Consider the following 18459-nt stretch of genomic DNA (forward strand, 5'->3'; position numbering starts at 1 on the left):
TTGAATTTTACCACTGTACCATTACTTGTCGATGCGTTAAAGCCGAAGCGTTGAAGTATTGTATGTGCCAGATGTTTTAAAGGAATTTTGTTTTGACATTTTCTTTTGAGCTCTTTCCGATTTGCTTGTAGTTATGAACAAAATTCTTTAACACAAAGTCGCAGTTTTCTTATAAGTTGGTTGGTTTTATTTTAAATTTTTAAATAAATTTTGTGCAACATAAAAACAAAGTTAATAACAATTTATATAAAAAAACAACAAAGATACTTTAGAACAGTGTTATTATGTGAATAAATAAAATGTAAAACAGTTTTTTTCACGTGGAAATAAATTAAAATTATATTTAAGTGCTGCTATTAAAAAAAGCTCAACTAAATTCTTATTGGTATTTAAATTAAACGAATTAAGAATATGTTTTACGATATTAAAAAAAGTTGCTAATTTTTGTGAAATAAAAGTAATTTTATTAAAATAAAAAAAAATACCATTACTACTTGTGATTATTAGGTGAGACGTAGCTCGGGTTGCGGTAGCCATTATTTTTTGTGTTTTTTATGCCCGATTAGTTTTTTTTTTTCATGAGAGTAAACGCGAATGAATAGAAGAATAATAAAATAAAACGAAAAAGAGAAAAAATAACAACTACAAAGAACCTAATATATACATGAAATTGTTGGTGTGTGGAGTAAGGAGTGGTACTGACTGCCTGCATTCTAATTGGTATTTAAGTTAAGAATGAATAAAGTGGAATAGAAAATTTTAAAAGAATATATAATTAATTTAGCAACAAAAATATTGCAGGTATGTACAAATATTTTATTAAATTTGCATATTTATATTTAACATGATAAATTAAAGATTATTTAAACATATGTTGTTAAAAAATGCGCGTAAAAATCTTTAAAAAATTTGTGTCTTTTCTTTGATCATGCGTTCTTATAGTTTGCATCTGTGTTGATATTTTGTTTTCCCTTTTTCCTCGTATAGAATTAATAATATATTTGAATATCTATTCTAAAGATATAATAAATATTTTGTTAGCTTTTATATAAATAACTTCGGTTTAATCAATTTTATCATTAAATTTTAAACCAAATGAAATTTAGTAAATTTATTTCCAAATTTGTTAATAGGTATTAAAAGAATTTTGTTTTAATGAATACATGAATTTGTTATTTTATTTTCATGTTTTTATTTGTAAACAAATTAAATAGATTCACATTTGTCCCCTTTTTTGACAAATCCCCCAAAAACTACATTTAATAAATCATATAGAAATGTCAAATAAGCGCAACAAACGTACTACACAACAACAAAAAACTCAAACATTCTTATTCGTTTTGTGCGCCTTTCCCAATAAGAAAAATAGAAACAAAACTATATATACTTTAACAATGTTGTCAATATGTCAAAAGCGAAATAAAAAATAAAACGTCGAAAGCGAAGATAGATAGATAGATAGATAGATAGATAGATAGATAGATAGATAGATAGATAGATAGATAGATAGATAGATAGATAGATAGATAGATAGATAGATAGATAGATAGATAGATAGATAGATAGATAGATAGATAGATAGATAGATAGATAGATAGATAGATAGATAGATAGATAGATAGATAGATAGATAGATAGATAGATAGATAGATAGATAGATAGATAGATAGATAGATAGATAGATAGATAGATAGATAGATAGATAGATAGATAGATAGATAGATAGATAGATAGATAGATAGATAGATAGATAGATAGATAGATAGATAGATAGATAGATAGATAGATAGATAGATAGATAGATAGATAGATAGATAGATAGATAGATAGATAGATAGATAGATAGATAGATAGATAGATAGATAGATAGATAGATAGATAGATAGATAGATAGATAGATAGATAGATAGATAGATAGATAGATAGATAGATAGATAGATAGATAGATAGATAGATAGATAGATAGATAGATAGATAGATAGATAGATAGATAGATAGATAGATAGATAGATAGATAGATAGATAGATAGATAGATAGATAGATTAGATAGCTAGATAGATAGATAGAATATTTATAGATAGATAGATAAATAGGTAGATGAAGAATGGCATGAATAACACGGGCTAGCAAATTCAAAAAATTTGGATCCCACGAGAATCAACAATTTTATAAATGTTTGCGTTGCTCTGATTACAATTTTTTCCCCGGGCATCAGAATTTCAATCAACATTATGTTCTAATGTTTAAAAACAACTTTTGAGACAACAGCACAAGGAAAGTTCAAAAGGTAAAGGATAATGCTAGTTCTTCAATTCTGAAATTTTTAAAGGACGACCGAATGTTTACTATTTCGGTGAAATTTGGTATTTTGCTATTAAGCCATACATATCGTCCAATAGCAATTTGTTCTCACTTTCCAAAGTTATGAAAAGTATCGGTAACTACCATCTTTTATATTTATATATTTTTGCAAAAGTAAAGTGTGATTTGCATTTCTAACAAATTAAACTATACAAATAATATAAAGATTAATTCAGTGGTACTTATTTTAATAAACGAGCTTCTATGTCAAATTTCCAACTCTGTCTACACTTTTGCAAGTGAGAGAGCAATATCTGCCAATCATATTCACCCAGTTATGGTAATGGGGCATATGAATGAATCGCTTAAACATGAGTGGTGCAAAAATATGGGAATCAGAAACTCTTGATGTTCTAGGTACACTGCGAAGTTCGCTGGACTAAAAGCGTTTGTCGAAAGAAATATTCAAAAGTCTCGGCTTTTTCAAACTTCGTAAGATACTCCATACTTCACTATATATGATATCACTACTATCGGCTATACATCACTTATTTCCGCCCGAGAATGGATTACAACTCTCATATATGGCCCAGAGCTTCATGTACAGGAGAGGGCGAAGGCATTTATCGGTTACAGTAAGTTGTCCAACTCTATTGATTCTTTGCCTTTCTCTATCAATGTAAGATGATTTGATTCAAATATTCGCAAATAATATTATTAGTATTTAAAAGGGGTCATCGCTGGTGCAAAAAAAAATGTTATTCCTTCCGAAAGTCCAAAGAACGTGGGGCTCAAAATCCGAAATGATCTTCTCTGCCTTTGAAACCAAAATTAAGCCTATGCTTCATTGGATAAAATTTATTGTCTCACATGAGCTCTTTGTGATATTCTGCACATCCTCATAAAGGATGAGTCGCGCAAATTTTCCTACTAGAGCTAACTATTTTAAAAGTTGACAAATTGGTGGGACATATATGTAAATATTATAAATACATTTATGTTCCATATATCTAGTTTACAGATGGTTCCAAACAGATATTTGGCAAGACTGAAGCGTGGATCTGTGGCCCAAATTTAAAAAAAAATCCCTATGGGTAATTATGCTTTCGTTTTTTATGGTCTTACTGTCATGTGAAATGAGGTCGAGTATTCTACTTGATATATCTTAATGAACTGGGTAGATACAATAAACTGATATACTATGCTTTGCATCCGGCTATGAATAACAGAGCAAGCAATAACAGAGTAATCATTCTTTGGTATCCCAAAGAATACATTAGGAAAAAATGTGGTTCTTATGTTAAATCCGAATTTCTCTGCACCGAAAAGGCAATATCACTCAGGCAAAAAGTTTCATAGGATGACACTTCCGAACGTTGTGACTGTCTGCCATTATGGCCTCTTAGAGCGAGTATTCTTTGGGGCACATTTTTATAGCCAAATGAAATATTTTATCTCTAACCGACTAGAACCTTAAGATTTTTACGAAAACTTAAGCTATAATGGTGAACGAAAGTGCTGCACATAAGATCTTAACTTAGGTCGCAGTGCTGAGTGCCGCCTACAATCGATCAATACATAATTTCCCGAAAACCTTTAGGAATAATTATGACTAATTGTGGCATATGTACAAAAAATATGGCAAGAAAGTTTTTTTTTTCTAAATTTGGTAATAATTATGACTAATTATGACAAAAAAATCTGACCAGAAGGGTTTTTTCCAAATTTTAAGACGCAATATCTCAAAAATCTCGAAATTTAATGTAAAAATTCTAATACCAGAGATTTATTTTGAAAAAAAAAGCGCCAAATTGACAATCTTGACTAACTTAATGTATTTTCCCCTCTTCTCTTTTTCCAATAAGTACATTTCATGTATAGCGAACAAGAGCAACAACAACAACAAGAAGAACAATAATAATAAGCAAATACCATCATAAAATTCATTGTGTGAGTCTTCGTGTTGTTCGTCTCTGTGTATTCGGCTACGTCTCGTCATCAACATTGTTCCGAAACGGTGCCTTGTAAAAAAATTCTCATTGACTTTAGCAGTTCAATATAGTCTACGCACCTTAAATCGCGCCTCACCTCCGCTTACGTACTGTTTGTGTGTGTATTTTGTATTCATTTAATTCTACATATAAAATTTAAAGAAAAAAAAAAAAGAAAAATATTTTGATTTTTTCCACTTTGTTAAACATTCTTCCTTTTAATTTTTTGCAGTCAATTATACTGGTATATTTAAAATTAATTAGTAACATATTAATAATTATAATGAATATATAATCAAAATATCTACTGATATAATATAGTATAGAAAAAAAAAGCTTTAAATATATTATACAAATGACGTATTATTTATTCTAAAAGAATTTTTTATATATATTTATCAGATACAATTAGTATTAAATAAAATTTCCTAACAGCTGCTTTAATGGAACATTAAATTATTTTCAAATTTAATGAACAAACTTCTTTTTACATATTTCAATTTCAATTAAATTGGAAAAAAAGTTTAAAGCAAGAAAAAAATTCTATATTCAATTTAATCAGTGCATTAAATATGTGTATTTGTCATATATATGTATAAAAAAATACATATTTAAGAGAGCAAAGTGTAAATTAGAAAAATATAAAAAAAAACGAACAAAAAAAAATTTCAATTGGAATAAAAATTAGACAAATAGAGGAGAATATATACAATATACACGAAAGCTATACACATATAAATAAATAAAAAAATAAATAAAAAAAGAAAACACACACAGAGAGAAAAACAAACGAAAAATTAAAGCAAAGCAAAAAAGGCAAAATAAAACAAAAAATCAAAAACATCAGCAGTGAAGCAGCAAGCAAACAAGCAAGTAAAATAAAAACTTATGAACGTCATCCATCGTGTCATTCTTAAAGCAAAATCAAAATAATTGTATTTAAAACAGAACTACAGACAAACGGACGGACACACAAACATATTATATTCATATAGCATTTAAAAGTAGAGTCAGTGCTTTATTTATTTTATAATCATTTTTGATATTTTGTATCTTGTCATTTGAACATTTGTTCAAGTGTATATAGTCAGTTTGGTATTACATTTACAATACATTTAAATTAATAACAAATCATCTTATTTGAATATTTCTACAATTGCTATTGAATATCTATCATCATCTTCTTCTTCTATATATAAAAGAGACGCGTTACTGACTGGTTGATCACCGCACAGCCTAAACGACTGAACCACTGTAGTATCATTAATTTATTATTATTCATGTAGATCCACTAAGGAATTTTTAGGGGATAAAAAAGGGTAAAAACGTTTAAATTTGATAGTTTCATATCTCCTAAACTAAAAAAGATCTAACATAATATACATACATATATATATATATATAAATATATATTGTTTATTCAAAAAATATGTAAGTGGTGTCTTATACATTTTTTTGAAAAGAAGTAAAAGGGTAAAAACTGTATTTTGGTACTTTTTTAAACCCAATGCACAAATCTTCTAAACCAGTAAACATTTTTAATTTATTTGTAAATTAATAAAGCTGGCATTATTTTAAATTTTGATTACATTCGAATCATTTATGACTCTTCTGCACGATTAAAATGGTCATATATGTACATATGTGCTCATTTTCAGATCATAAATGATACTTTCGTCGGGAAAAATGGTACCCGATCCGCGACTCTTCTTAATAGTCTCTTTTCTGAGTCATTAATGAGTCAAATTTAGAGTAATATTCGAATCGTATTTTAGAAATTTTTGAGTATTTTCTAAGTAATTTTTTTTCTGCTACAGACAAATAAATTTATAATCAATCATATTTCGAACACCTGGATGATCTACTTATGAGTTCTGTACATTTTGTTATTGTTTTTCGAATAAATCACATTTAAGAACACACAAAATTTTTTAGCAAATCTTCTAAAAGAGTCTTTTATGAACCCCTTTTCTATTCAGTTTCGACTCATTTGTGATTAGTAGTTACGAATAATTTTTGAGTCATTTGTAAGACCTTTTGTTCCGTTACAAACAAAAAAATTGCATTTCAGATCTTTCAACTACTTGAAATATGATCACAAAATAATATTAGAAACTATCATATATTAAACGCCATGATGATCAATTTATGATTGCTATACATTTTCTTATTGTTTTTTCAAATAATCAGTTTTTAATCATATATCTGGATTATTTTCGAATCATTTTTTAAGCGTGCAACTTATTAATCACCATTGGATCAACAAAAAGAGTCAAAAAAAGTTTCAGTTTACTGATTAATTATCCAACATGCTTCTATTTGAGAACTTCAGGGTGCTGAGTGAATGAAAATCTTTTTTCGTTTCTCATCTGATACTTTTTTGTTTCCTATATCATTTGATTTAAGCATGTATACACGGTTGTCAGATCTTACAACGTTGTCAGAAAAAGTATTGCTGACAATGTTGCAGGACAAAATTTGTTTGACACTGCACAGTGGTATAGGAAAAAAAAAGAGGGAAATAATTCGGTAACTTCTAAACGGTTAATCCGATTTTAATGAAATTTGGTATGCACAAAGAGGAGGTGTTGTTGAGTTTAGGTTTTGAATTTGGACCTTATAGGCCAACCAGGGGCCCGGCGGGGAGTCCTCAAATAAGGACACCTCGGCTATGTTAAATTTTTAAAACGATCCTATTTCTTCATTTGAGTTCCGATTTAAAAAAAATTTCGAATCTCCTCATCGAGCACTATAAGAATTTATACTTTTTGGAAAGCTGACTTTACATAAAATACGATAAATGAAACAAAACCTAAAAATTTTTGATACCGAGGGAACTAGGTCCATCCAAAAAACCCTATTTTTTATGGAAAATTCAATTTTGAGCAAAAATTCTCAAATCGCATAGTCGATATCAAATTACAGTGACCTGTTTTATATGACCCAATATGTTCTTAATCATTTTGTAACGGGTTTCGATAACCCCGCCCCTGGTATGGATATAATAGGCAAAAAACCAAAAAATCCCCTCGGTATCAAAAATTTTTAGGTTTTGTTTCATTTATCGTATTTTATGTAAAGTCAGCTTTCCAAAAAGTATAAATTCTATGTACATCTTCTTAGAAACTTTGACAATGGATTCATTGTCAGATAAATATTTTTTTTGGTACTACGGTGCATTAAAAGAACATATGCAGCTAAAATAAGATGTGACAAATTTTGCAATACAACAATCTGACAACACAAAATTTATGTTGGCAGATAAATTTATTGTCTGACAATTGGCCGACAGTACTTTGCCAGATCTGCCAACGTTGTAAGATCTGACAACAGTGAATACATAGCTTTAGAAAAATGAAGTTAAACATGCATGGTTTAAAGCAAATGAAAATCAATCAAAAGGCACTTGTTGATACTTTTTTGTTATCCAAGTGGAACCTTTTAAGTTTCCTTTAATATTGAACCAAGAAATATGAAACAAAATATTCAGTGTACTGAAATTTTTGGTACTTTTTTCGTTTTCAACTTTGAACTATGAAATTAAACATGTAGTGTCTTGAGGAACTATAAAAGCCGTAAAACTGGTACCTTTTGATTTTTCTACAATATTAAACATAGAAATATATAATCAGATATATAGAATTCAACTAATCAAGTAAAAGTTTTGGTACCACAACAACTCGAAATTTTGAATTATTTTTTGTATAATATGGACCTTGAAACATAAAATTAAATATGTAGCGCATTGATTAAAGTAAAATCTACAGTATGAATTATGTCCCTTTTATTTAATTACGATAAGGGTAGCAAACAAAAACGGGTAATGCTAGTTATAACATAAATATGTTAGTATTCTTTAGAGTGTTCTAACAAAGATTTATTAGTCATATTATTGCCAGTACTATTTGATAAAATAAATAACACTGTCCAAAAAATGTTTAACCCAAACGACAAAATATACCTGGCCTCATAATTAATCCATAACATTAGATTTTCGAGATATCGTGTCATTAATTTTGAAATAATAACAATAACTGAGTGTTATTGATCAATTAAACCTAAGAAAAAGGTTCTAAACTTCGAAATAAGTAGATTTGATCGGTGTTATCATATCTTTGGATATAAAAGGCATAAACTTATCCGTATATTGAATACAAAGATAAGTGGTTTTGTTAAACGTCCACAGATAAAAGGGGCGTATTATTGAATAGTATGGAAAGAGTTTAGAAAGAATGTATTCTAAAGAACTGTTCACATAAAGTTTATTTTTTCAGTTCAGTACATACATATGTATAATAAATAAAAGTGCAATTTTTTTTTTAAGTCAAGTTATCAACTTTAATTTTCTGAAGGGAACCTTTTTGCGAATAGAATCTTATAATCAAACTGTATGTATATTGGACTGACTGAAAATTTACAATAATATTTCTTTTTTTTCCATTACGATGAGGATAGCGAAGCACACTGGGTGTAGCTAGTTTATTTATTTATGGGCGAGGAGCCACGCCCATATTATGAAAATATTAAAAAAATATTAAAATTTAATATAATATAACAGAGTCCTCAAAATTTATCGGACCCACTTTAGTGTCAATATGATTATTTAGGACAAAAGTGGGCGGACTAGCATTAGGGGGCGTGGCACCTCACATATAAATTAAATACAAAAAAAAATCGTTTATCTTGAAAACTATTACTTAAAATAACGGATAACTTTACCATCCATGTGGACATTTTGAGTGAGAAATTGGCGGACTACCCATGAGGGGAGCGCCACCTCCCATATTAATTAAATACAAAATTTCGTTTATCACTAAAACTAATAGAACTAAATTCTTCAAATTTTCCACGAAGAACTTTAATATTTACCTGAACATTTTGGAGGAAAAAAGCGGACTTTCATCCGGGGGGGGGGGGTGCTTGGAGCCTCCATACGAATTAAGTAGAAAAATTCGTATATCTGAGAAACTATTAGAGCTAAAATCTTCAAATTTTACTTGAAGAACTTTGACATTCATCTGAACATTTAGATTATAACGGGCGGACTCTCAATACTAAATTTCGTCTATCTGTGAAACTAATAGAACTAGATTCTTCAAATTTTGCACACATTACTTTAATGTTCATCTGAACATTTTGAAGAAAAAAATGGCGGACTTTCATGAATTAAATAGAAAAATTCATATATCTTACATGAAGAACTTTGACATTCATGTGAACATTTAGAGATTAACAGGCAGACTTTCAATGGGGGCTTGGCACCACATATGTATATGAATTATATACAAAATTTCGTATATCTTGAAAACTGTTAGATTATTCAATTTTTTCATAGATAGATAGAAATTGGCGAACTTGCATTAATTTGCGTGGCATCTCTCATATGTAACATATTGTAAATCTTGAAAACTATTGAAAACTAGTGTAGGGGAAAATGGCGAACTTGCAATAATTGTGTGTATCTTTTTTGTTTTAATTTCTTACACTATGGGACATATTGTTCATTAGTAATCCATAATTTTTAATTAAAAAAAAAAAAATAATATAATTTTATAATGAACATTATGTGACACATCGTATGTGACAGATTTTTCTCCTGATTTTTTTTTAGGTTATAAAATATATATTTTGGAAATATATACATACACACAATTCAACAAAGCAAAAAAAGGAGTAGGAAAGTGCAGTCGGACATGTCCGACCTATATACATGTTAAAGCAATTTATAGATAAAAATAAAAAACTGAAGTTATATGGCGACTAGGGTCAAATATGGACCGATCCTCATAAAATTCTAGGCTGTGATTTTAATTCATATAAAACTTCTTTGTGCCAAATTTTATCATAATACTAGTGATTAGAGGTGAGTTACGGACGTTTAAGTGTTTTTCTGAACTTAAACTTTGAATGGAACTAGGGTCAAATGAGGTCCAATCGTTATGAAAATCGGCATAAAGGTTTAGGCTTATAAACATTTTAGATCTGCCAATTTTTGAAGGGATAGTATTATAATTAACAGAATTATGAGCTAAAAAGTGATATTTTCGGGTCCGTTTGTATGGCGGCGAGGTGTAAAAATAGACCAATTTCAAAAATTTTCAACAGAAGTTATAGGGATAGTATTATAATTAACAGAATTATGAGCTAAAAAGTGATATTTTCGGATCCGTTTGTATGGCGGCGAGGTGTAAAAATAGACCAATTTCAAAAATTTTCAACAGAAGTTATAAGGGTTTTATTTTTATGGAATTGCCCATATTGTAAATCTGGAAAACTATTGTAGTTAGAATCTTCAAAATCGTTAAGTGGGTTTTTTATTGGCATATATTGCTTTTAGGATAGCAAAGCACACTGGGTATGGCTAGTTTAATATAAAGTATAATAATAAGTTGTCTTAAAATTAAATACTCAAACAATTGTTTTCAAATTAATTAGTTTAAACTTAAATAATACCCAAAACCGAAAACTTGTATTTATGAAAATTATCAATGCTATAGTATTTATAATTTATGTATTTCTATTTTTGCTATTTATTTAGCAATTATGAAGTGCACTCTAATTAAAACGAAAACGAAGATATAAAACAAATTTAACGAAAAAAAAATACAATAAAAATGAATAAATAACAAAGAAGAATATACAAAAAAATATACATTTGTAAATGTATTATTTTTTTTTTTTAATGTATGAATATAGAAAAAATATATGTATGCAAACATTTATCACTCTCTTAGAGCAATTAAAATAACAAAAATAAAAATTTGAAATTTCTCACAATTTCATAAAACGTTTTTCATTAAAAAATTTTCTCTATCCTGCGCTTTTGCAAGTTGACTTGCATCATATGGTCGTTTTGTTGTTGTTGTTGTTGTTTTTTCTTTCTTTATTTCTGTTTGTCAGTCTGTCTGTCTGTATAATTTTGGAGCGCATTTTTTAAACAAACGTCTCACGATTTTCTTGTGGGGGGACTAGTTCCATACACAAACAAACATTTCACTCACTCATTTACTGTCAGCCAACCAAGCAGCCAATATAATGTGGAAGAATAATGTTTTTTTTTTTTTTTTTTTTTTTCTTCTGTTCTGTGCTTTTATTTTTATTTTAGCTTTAGGCGGCGGCATTGGCAAGAGTGAAACGAAATCTTTGTGTTGTTTTCTTTTTTTTATTTTTATTATTTTTTATTTTTTTCACTTCTTGTTTGAAATTCAATGGAAATAAATAAAATACAATATATGAAGTAAATTATAAAAGAACGATAGAGTATAGATAGATTGATGGTGGTGTGGTATACTAAGTGCTGAGGAAGATGAGAGGAGAAGAAGGAAGATATTATGAAGTAAACTGAACTGAACTAATGAATATGTTTTAAAACAACAACAACGACAACAAAAATGAATTGTGTGTTATCGTTATATGCCTATGTTAAAGCTATAGAGTGTTTATGTATATCGTTTCATTTTACTGCACTTTTAACCGATACAATTGCAATAATTCTCATTAGGTTTAGGTACAGTGGTTTTTGGTTTTTTAAATAAATTTTGCGAATTTTAAAGCTTTATAATTTTGAACTTATTTTGAACCGATTAATGTTATATGGTACCGCTTGCCTACTGTTCTTGCACTGGTTGACAAATTGCTAACACAGAGGCCAAATTATACTTGCGCTGAATACGAATCTGACCTCAGTATAATATAGAGATATCGTGTCCTGAAACTTGAAAAAAGGCGTTATTTTTATTTATAAAATATTGTATGCCATCTGAAAGTCCATTCTGTCAGTCTCCGAAATTTTGTCGGCCTATGTTATTTTATCAAACACATATAATCTAATATTGAATGTATTCAGAACATAATAGAGATATCGTCTCCTGAAATCTGGAAAAACACCACTTTTGGGGGGGCTTTTTGAGATGTTATAACAGAGCCAAGACAATCTTATTTATAAAATGTTGTATGCCATCCGAAAGTCCATTATGTCAGTATCAGTGTTTCGACTTTTTTTTCAAATTTTTGTATGCCAAACACATACAATCTAATATCGGATGTATTCTGATGAAAACTTTAGTTACACCGTCGAATATATGGGAGATGGGCGAGTCCTTGCACCGGTTTTTTTATACATATATTCAGGATTTTTGTTAAATACCTATGCTATCAAACATACTTATTCTTACTTTGAATGTATTCTGATGAAAAATTTAGACTTTATGTTTTAGGATGTATGAGTGGTTTGTGTGTCCTTCCACCGATTTTCTAGAAATTCATATATATGTATGTATATCAGTCACGAGCAAAACTGAAATTCTAATGCACGCGTGCATAGGCCAAGAAATTCTGCTGACGCTTTGTTGACACACCTACACTATAAGCTTGTGTGTATTAGTGTGTCTGTGTTTTACTAAAATGGCCACTTGTTTGTTGCTTTGTTACGATCTCAGAGATCAAAATCAAATCAGTTGCTGTTCAGCTTTTGTAGAAGCAAGATCACGTTGCGGATTTTTTTATGCTTATGATTTTTTCTCTTTTATTACACCTAGCAAAATGTTTGATATAAATTGGGAAAATGATTTCTTTTTTATAGAAAACATGGACGGTGAGGCACAATGCGTCGTATGTTATAAAATTATATGTAGAAAAGCTTTATTTTTTTTGAAAAGGCATTATGAAACTTGCCATGGACCCTTAAATGACCTTAGGGGACATGACAGAAAAGTAAAGTTGTTGCAATTAAAAGGTTAACCGATCAACACATTGGTGACTTATTGCGTATTAAGGAATATAAAGGAAACATTGATTTGGATAGATTAGTTGAACTTTAAATTAAGTTCAGTTAATATCTCGGTAATATCCCTTAAAAGTTCGAAATCGAATAGAAAGTCGTGATTTTCTTAATGATATTTCAGTAGTTTTATTTAATACTACTTTTTAAAAATACTACTACTTTTCTTAAATGAAAAACTCTTTCCCTTTATTCCATTTTTGTTTAAAATGCCCAAAAGTTCATGAGTTTTTCTCGTCGTAAAAAGTATTTGCAATAGAAAACAAATTTCAAAACTTTTCTCAGTGTACCACCATTTTGTTATAACGTGCAGTCATCTCTCTGCTGCTTAACGCACACAAATATACACATGGTGGTATGTGTTTGCCCATGACTGATGTATATACAGGTCTATAGTCAAGACTATATACAGATCCATAGTCAAGACTTATACATAGTCAAGATTATAGACAGCTAATAGTCAAGAATATAGACAGCTATATAGTCAAGACTATAGACAGTTCTATAGTCAAGACTATAGACAGTTCTATAGTCAAGACTATAGACAGCTCTATAGTCAAAACTATAGAAAGCTCTACAGTCAAGACTATAGACAGTTCTATAGTCAAGACTATAGACAGCTCTATAGTCAAGACTATACTGATCTATAGTCAAGACATATGCAGCTCTATAGTCAAGACTATAGACTGATCTATAGTCAAGACTGTAGACTGATCTATAGTCAAGACTATAGACTGATCTATAGTCAAGACTGTAGACTTATCTATAGTCAAGACTATAGACAGCTCTATAGTCAAGACTATAGACAGCTCTATAGTCAAGATTATAGACTCTAATCGGTGTGAACTCCACATCTAAACCAGTACACGAATGTCGGACTTTTCTAAATGAGATAGCGAGACATTCGATTATAACCATTATACGGGTAAAGGTAATTGGCAATGTGTTGCTGTTGAATTAAATCATCTTATCTTATAGGTCTACAAAAGTCTCAGTTAAGTATCTTGATATTAGTCAATGAAGATCATTGTAGATTGGGCATAAAGGGATCTGTGGGAGCTGTCAGAATGAAGTTGAGGAGGAAACGGTTACACATCTCTTATGTGATTATACTGCTCTGTGTGTGGGTTGGAAACGAATACTGTTGACGACCTTGTACTCAGATCTTGCGAACATTCAATTAGATGGTATGATTGCGTTTCTAAATGCATCTAAATGGGTGTGATAATAATCATATTAATCAGATAATAATCATACTATCTTTCTATATTTTTGGATTGCCCTTTCACATTGTTAGCTCCTCTTTTTCCTATGTATTTTTTTCTCCATTTTCTTACAGGCTAGCACAAGGGGACCTTTGAACACAAGTGTGTTGCTGCACCTGATAAACCTAAATCCCACATTTTTAACATACTACTTACTCACTGGTGTAGCTCATCAAATGGTCGGCCATATCCGACTATACATTCTTACTTGTTTAAATATGTTCATTCCACTGTAAATTGCAACTAAATGACTCTATCATAAGAGTGAGTTATTAAACAAATAAAAATCATGTTACAAAAGCTGTATTTAAGTAAAAATGAGATAGAAAATAACAAATTAAACAAAACAAAAAAAAATGTGATTAATGTAAAAGTTAAAATGTATTGGAGCATACAATTGTGCTCATTCAATTAGAATATTGAAAAATTTGTGAATATTATAAAAAATAATAGATGAAATAATTGATTGATTATTTTATTTTTTTATTATATTTTTAATATAATCGTAATATTTAAAAATACATAGTTAATTTATATTTTATTTTTTTTTTTTAGCAAAACCTGTTAGTTGCAATAACAATGTTGCCAACTTTAACTAAGTTGCTGTTATTTAAAAAATGAATACTGATAATGCAATTGCTAATGCAACAACTCCTGGTGAGTCAACAACAGTGGCAACAGCAGCAACATTATCAAATACTACAACAACAACTATTTCAGCAGTTGCAACATCAAATGGCTATGATCCGCAACAGCAGCAGCAACAACAACAAAATCGTCATTCGCCTTTACAACAGCAACAACAACAGCAGCAGCAGCAACAATCCCAATTAAATGAGGTAAAATTTTAAACAATTTTCATATATACTACTTACTCACTCTCTTTAATCTCATACATATAAAATCATTAATTCATTTTGTGTTTAAAATTTATATAATATATTTTGTAAAAAAGAATGTGTCGTTCACATGCATACATAAATATTTCTTAATTTGAATATTCATATTGTTATAGCATTCAAACATAGACTTTTTATTAACTTTTTGACTTTTATAATTAAATTTAAAATTAATTTACTTACATTAAGTAAAATTAAATGAAATGTCTAATATTATAGGTAAGGAAAGATTGCGAAATATAATTTATCATTAATTAGAGGTACTATAATATCTAAAGTCAATAATAATTCGATATTATGAAGATCAGAAAGTAAATTGGAATTTATCTTTTTTGGCAAAGTTAGAACTTTTTGTTCATTTATGTAAAATATTTCTGTATATATATTCGATTCTAACCCTGAATGACTTTTTATTAATGGGTTCTATTTCAAAAATTTCTCCTGAAACGGACTTTATTATTAGAGTTGTCAGCGTTTAGACTAGATTGTAGTACATACTATAGAGTAGTCTATAGTCTAAATTATAGAATAGACTGTAGACCAAACTATAGACTTTATTATATTCTAGACTATAGTCGGACTATAGACTAGGCTATAGTACATACATATGTATATAGTAGACTAGGCTATAGATTAGACTATATACTATAGACTAGTCTATAGATCAGACCTAGACTAGAATATAGACTATATATTAGACTGTACAATACACTCTAGTTTATATAATAGGTTATACTATAGATCAGACAGTATACTAGACTATAAGACTAGCCTATAGACTAGACTATAAGACTAGCCTATAGACCAGACTATAAACTAGCCTAAAGACTAGATTATAGACTAGACTATAGACTAGACTATAGACTAGACTATAGGCTAGACTATAGGATAGACTATAGGCTAGACTACAGACTAGACTATACTAGACTATAGACTAGACTATAGACTAGACTATAGACTAGACTATAGACTAGACTATAGACTAGACTATAGACTAGACTATATACTAGACTATAGACTAGACTATAGACTAGACTAGACTATAGACTAGACTATAGACTAGACTATAGACTAGACTATAGACTAGACTATAGACTAGACTATAGACTAGACTATAGACTAGACTATAGACTAGACTATAGACTAGACTATAGACTAGACTATAGACTAGACTATAGACTAGACTATAGACTAGACTATAGACTAGACTATAGACTAGACTATAGACTAGACTATAGACTAGACTACTAGACTATAGACTAGACTATAGGCTAGACTATAGACTAGACTATAGACTAGACTATAGACTAGACTATAGACTAGACTATAGACTAGACTATAGACTAGACTATAGACTAGACTATAGACTAGACTATAGACTAGACTATAGACTAGACTATAGACAAGACTATAGACTAGACTATAAACTAGACTATAGACTAGACTAGACTATAGACTAGACTATGACTAGACTATAGACTAGACTATAGACTAGACTATAGACTAGACTAGACTATAGACTAGACTATAGACTAGACTAGACTATAGACTAGACTATAGATTAGACTATAGACTAGACTATGGACTAGACTATGGACTAGACTATAGACTAGACTATAGACTAGACTATAGACTAGACTATAGACTAGACTATAGACTAGACTATAGACTAGACTATAGACTAGACTATAGACTAGACTATAGACTAGACTATAGACTAGACTATAGACTAGACTATAGACTAGACTATAGACTAGACTATAGACTAGACTATAGACTAGACTATAGACTAGACTATAGACTAGACTATAGACTAGACTATAGACTAGACTATAGACTAGACTATAGACTAGACTATAGACTAGACTATAGACTAGACTATAGACTAGACTATAGACTAGACTATAGACTAGACTATAGACTAGACTATAGATTAGACTATAGACTAGACTATAGATTAGACTATAGACTAGACTATGGACTAGACTATGGACTAGACTATAGACTAGACTATAGACTAGACCATAGACTAGACTATAGACTAGACTATAGACTAGACTATAGACTAGACTATAGACTAGACTATAGACTAGACTATAGACTAGACTATAGACTAGACTATAGACTAGACTATAGACTAGACTATACACTAGACTATAGACTAGACTATAGACTAGACTATAGACTAGACTATAGACTAGACTACAGACTAGACTATAGACTAGACTATAGACTAGACTATAGACTAGACTAGACTATAGACTAGACTATAGACTAGACTACTAGACTATAGACTAGACTATAGACTAGACTACAGACTAGACTATAGACTAGACTACAGACTAGACTATAGACTAGACTATAGACTAGACTATAGACTAGACTATAGACTAGACTATAGACTAGACTATAGACTAGACTACAGACTAAACTATAGACTAGACTATAGAATACACTATCGACTACTCTATAAATTAGAATTATAGTCCAGATTATTCACTAGTCTATAGTCCAGACTTGACTATAGTACAGGCTATTGACTAGACTATAGTCCAGAATATAGGCTAGAGTATAGGCTACAGGTCCAGACTGTACAAATAACTATATTTTTCCTATTGACAGGTTTTGTTTTCAGTTGTTTTAAGAAACATAATTTTTCTACCAATCGCAATAGATCGATAAATCAAACTCTCCCTTATTAATAAAATAAACGTTTTCTAGTTTTAAACAGCATATAAGTGTACGATTTTTTAATCTAGATATGTATCTACATATTATGTGCATATACTCACTTACATAAATGTTTGTTTAAGTATGTACTTTGCAATATTTTTAAATACATAGTAAATAAAACGAAATGCTAATGAAAATGTGTTATGTGTACATACTTTATTAAAATAGTTTTTAATATAATTGTTTGTATATAATCAACTAAATGGGAACATTATCCTTAGAAAAGAAAACATATGGCAATTTTACATACATATGTGTGTATGTATGTACATAAAACTTTCGAAACATTTCTAAGTTAAACAGAGAATGAGTTATGAGATTGTGGGAATGTAGGAGGAATCATATTGAATGATTTAAAACAATGAAGCCTTCTTACTATAAAGAAATTAAAATCGATTAACATGTTGAGTTGAGTTTGTAGCAGTGGGTGGGGAATATTTTTTCCACATATAAATATGTACATACCTAAGTAAATAGTTTTATATATATG

General features: G+C 29.4%; 1 protein-coding gene across 7 annotated transcripts in view; it reads left to right on the plus strand.

Annotated features, from left to right (window-relative positions):
• Positions 1-151: 151 nt before the first annotated feature.
• Positions 152-18459, plus strand: part of LOC119611641 (Krueppel homolog 1) — a 30874-nt gene continuing 12566 nt past the window's right edge. The window contains exons 1-3 of one of the 7 annotated variants that reach the window (XM_037967283.1): positions 158-385; positions 508-801; positions 14893-15176. In XM_037967283.1, coding sequence (XP_037823211.1) covers positions 14955-15176 — 222 coding nt within the window. In that variant the 5' untranslated portion in view covers positions 158-385; positions 508-801; positions 14893-14954. Of the gene's footprint in view, positions 802-4294; positions 4538-4582; positions 5167-14892; positions 15177-18459 lie in introns of those variants that run through there. The other 6 variants (XM_037967282.1, XM_037967288.1, XM_037967287.1 and 3 more) reach the window with 6 other exon arrangements.

The sequence above is a fragment of the Lucilia sericata genome, unplaced genomic scaffold, assembly GCF_015586225.1.
Source record: "Lucilia sericata isolate MDLA Ls3-8-SP2 unplaced genomic scaffold, ASM1558622v1 Contig001499F_arrow, whole genome shotgun sequence".
NCBI classification, from domain to species: domain Eukaryota; kingdom Metazoa; phylum Arthropoda; class Insecta; order Diptera; family Calliphoridae; genus Lucilia; species Lucilia sericata.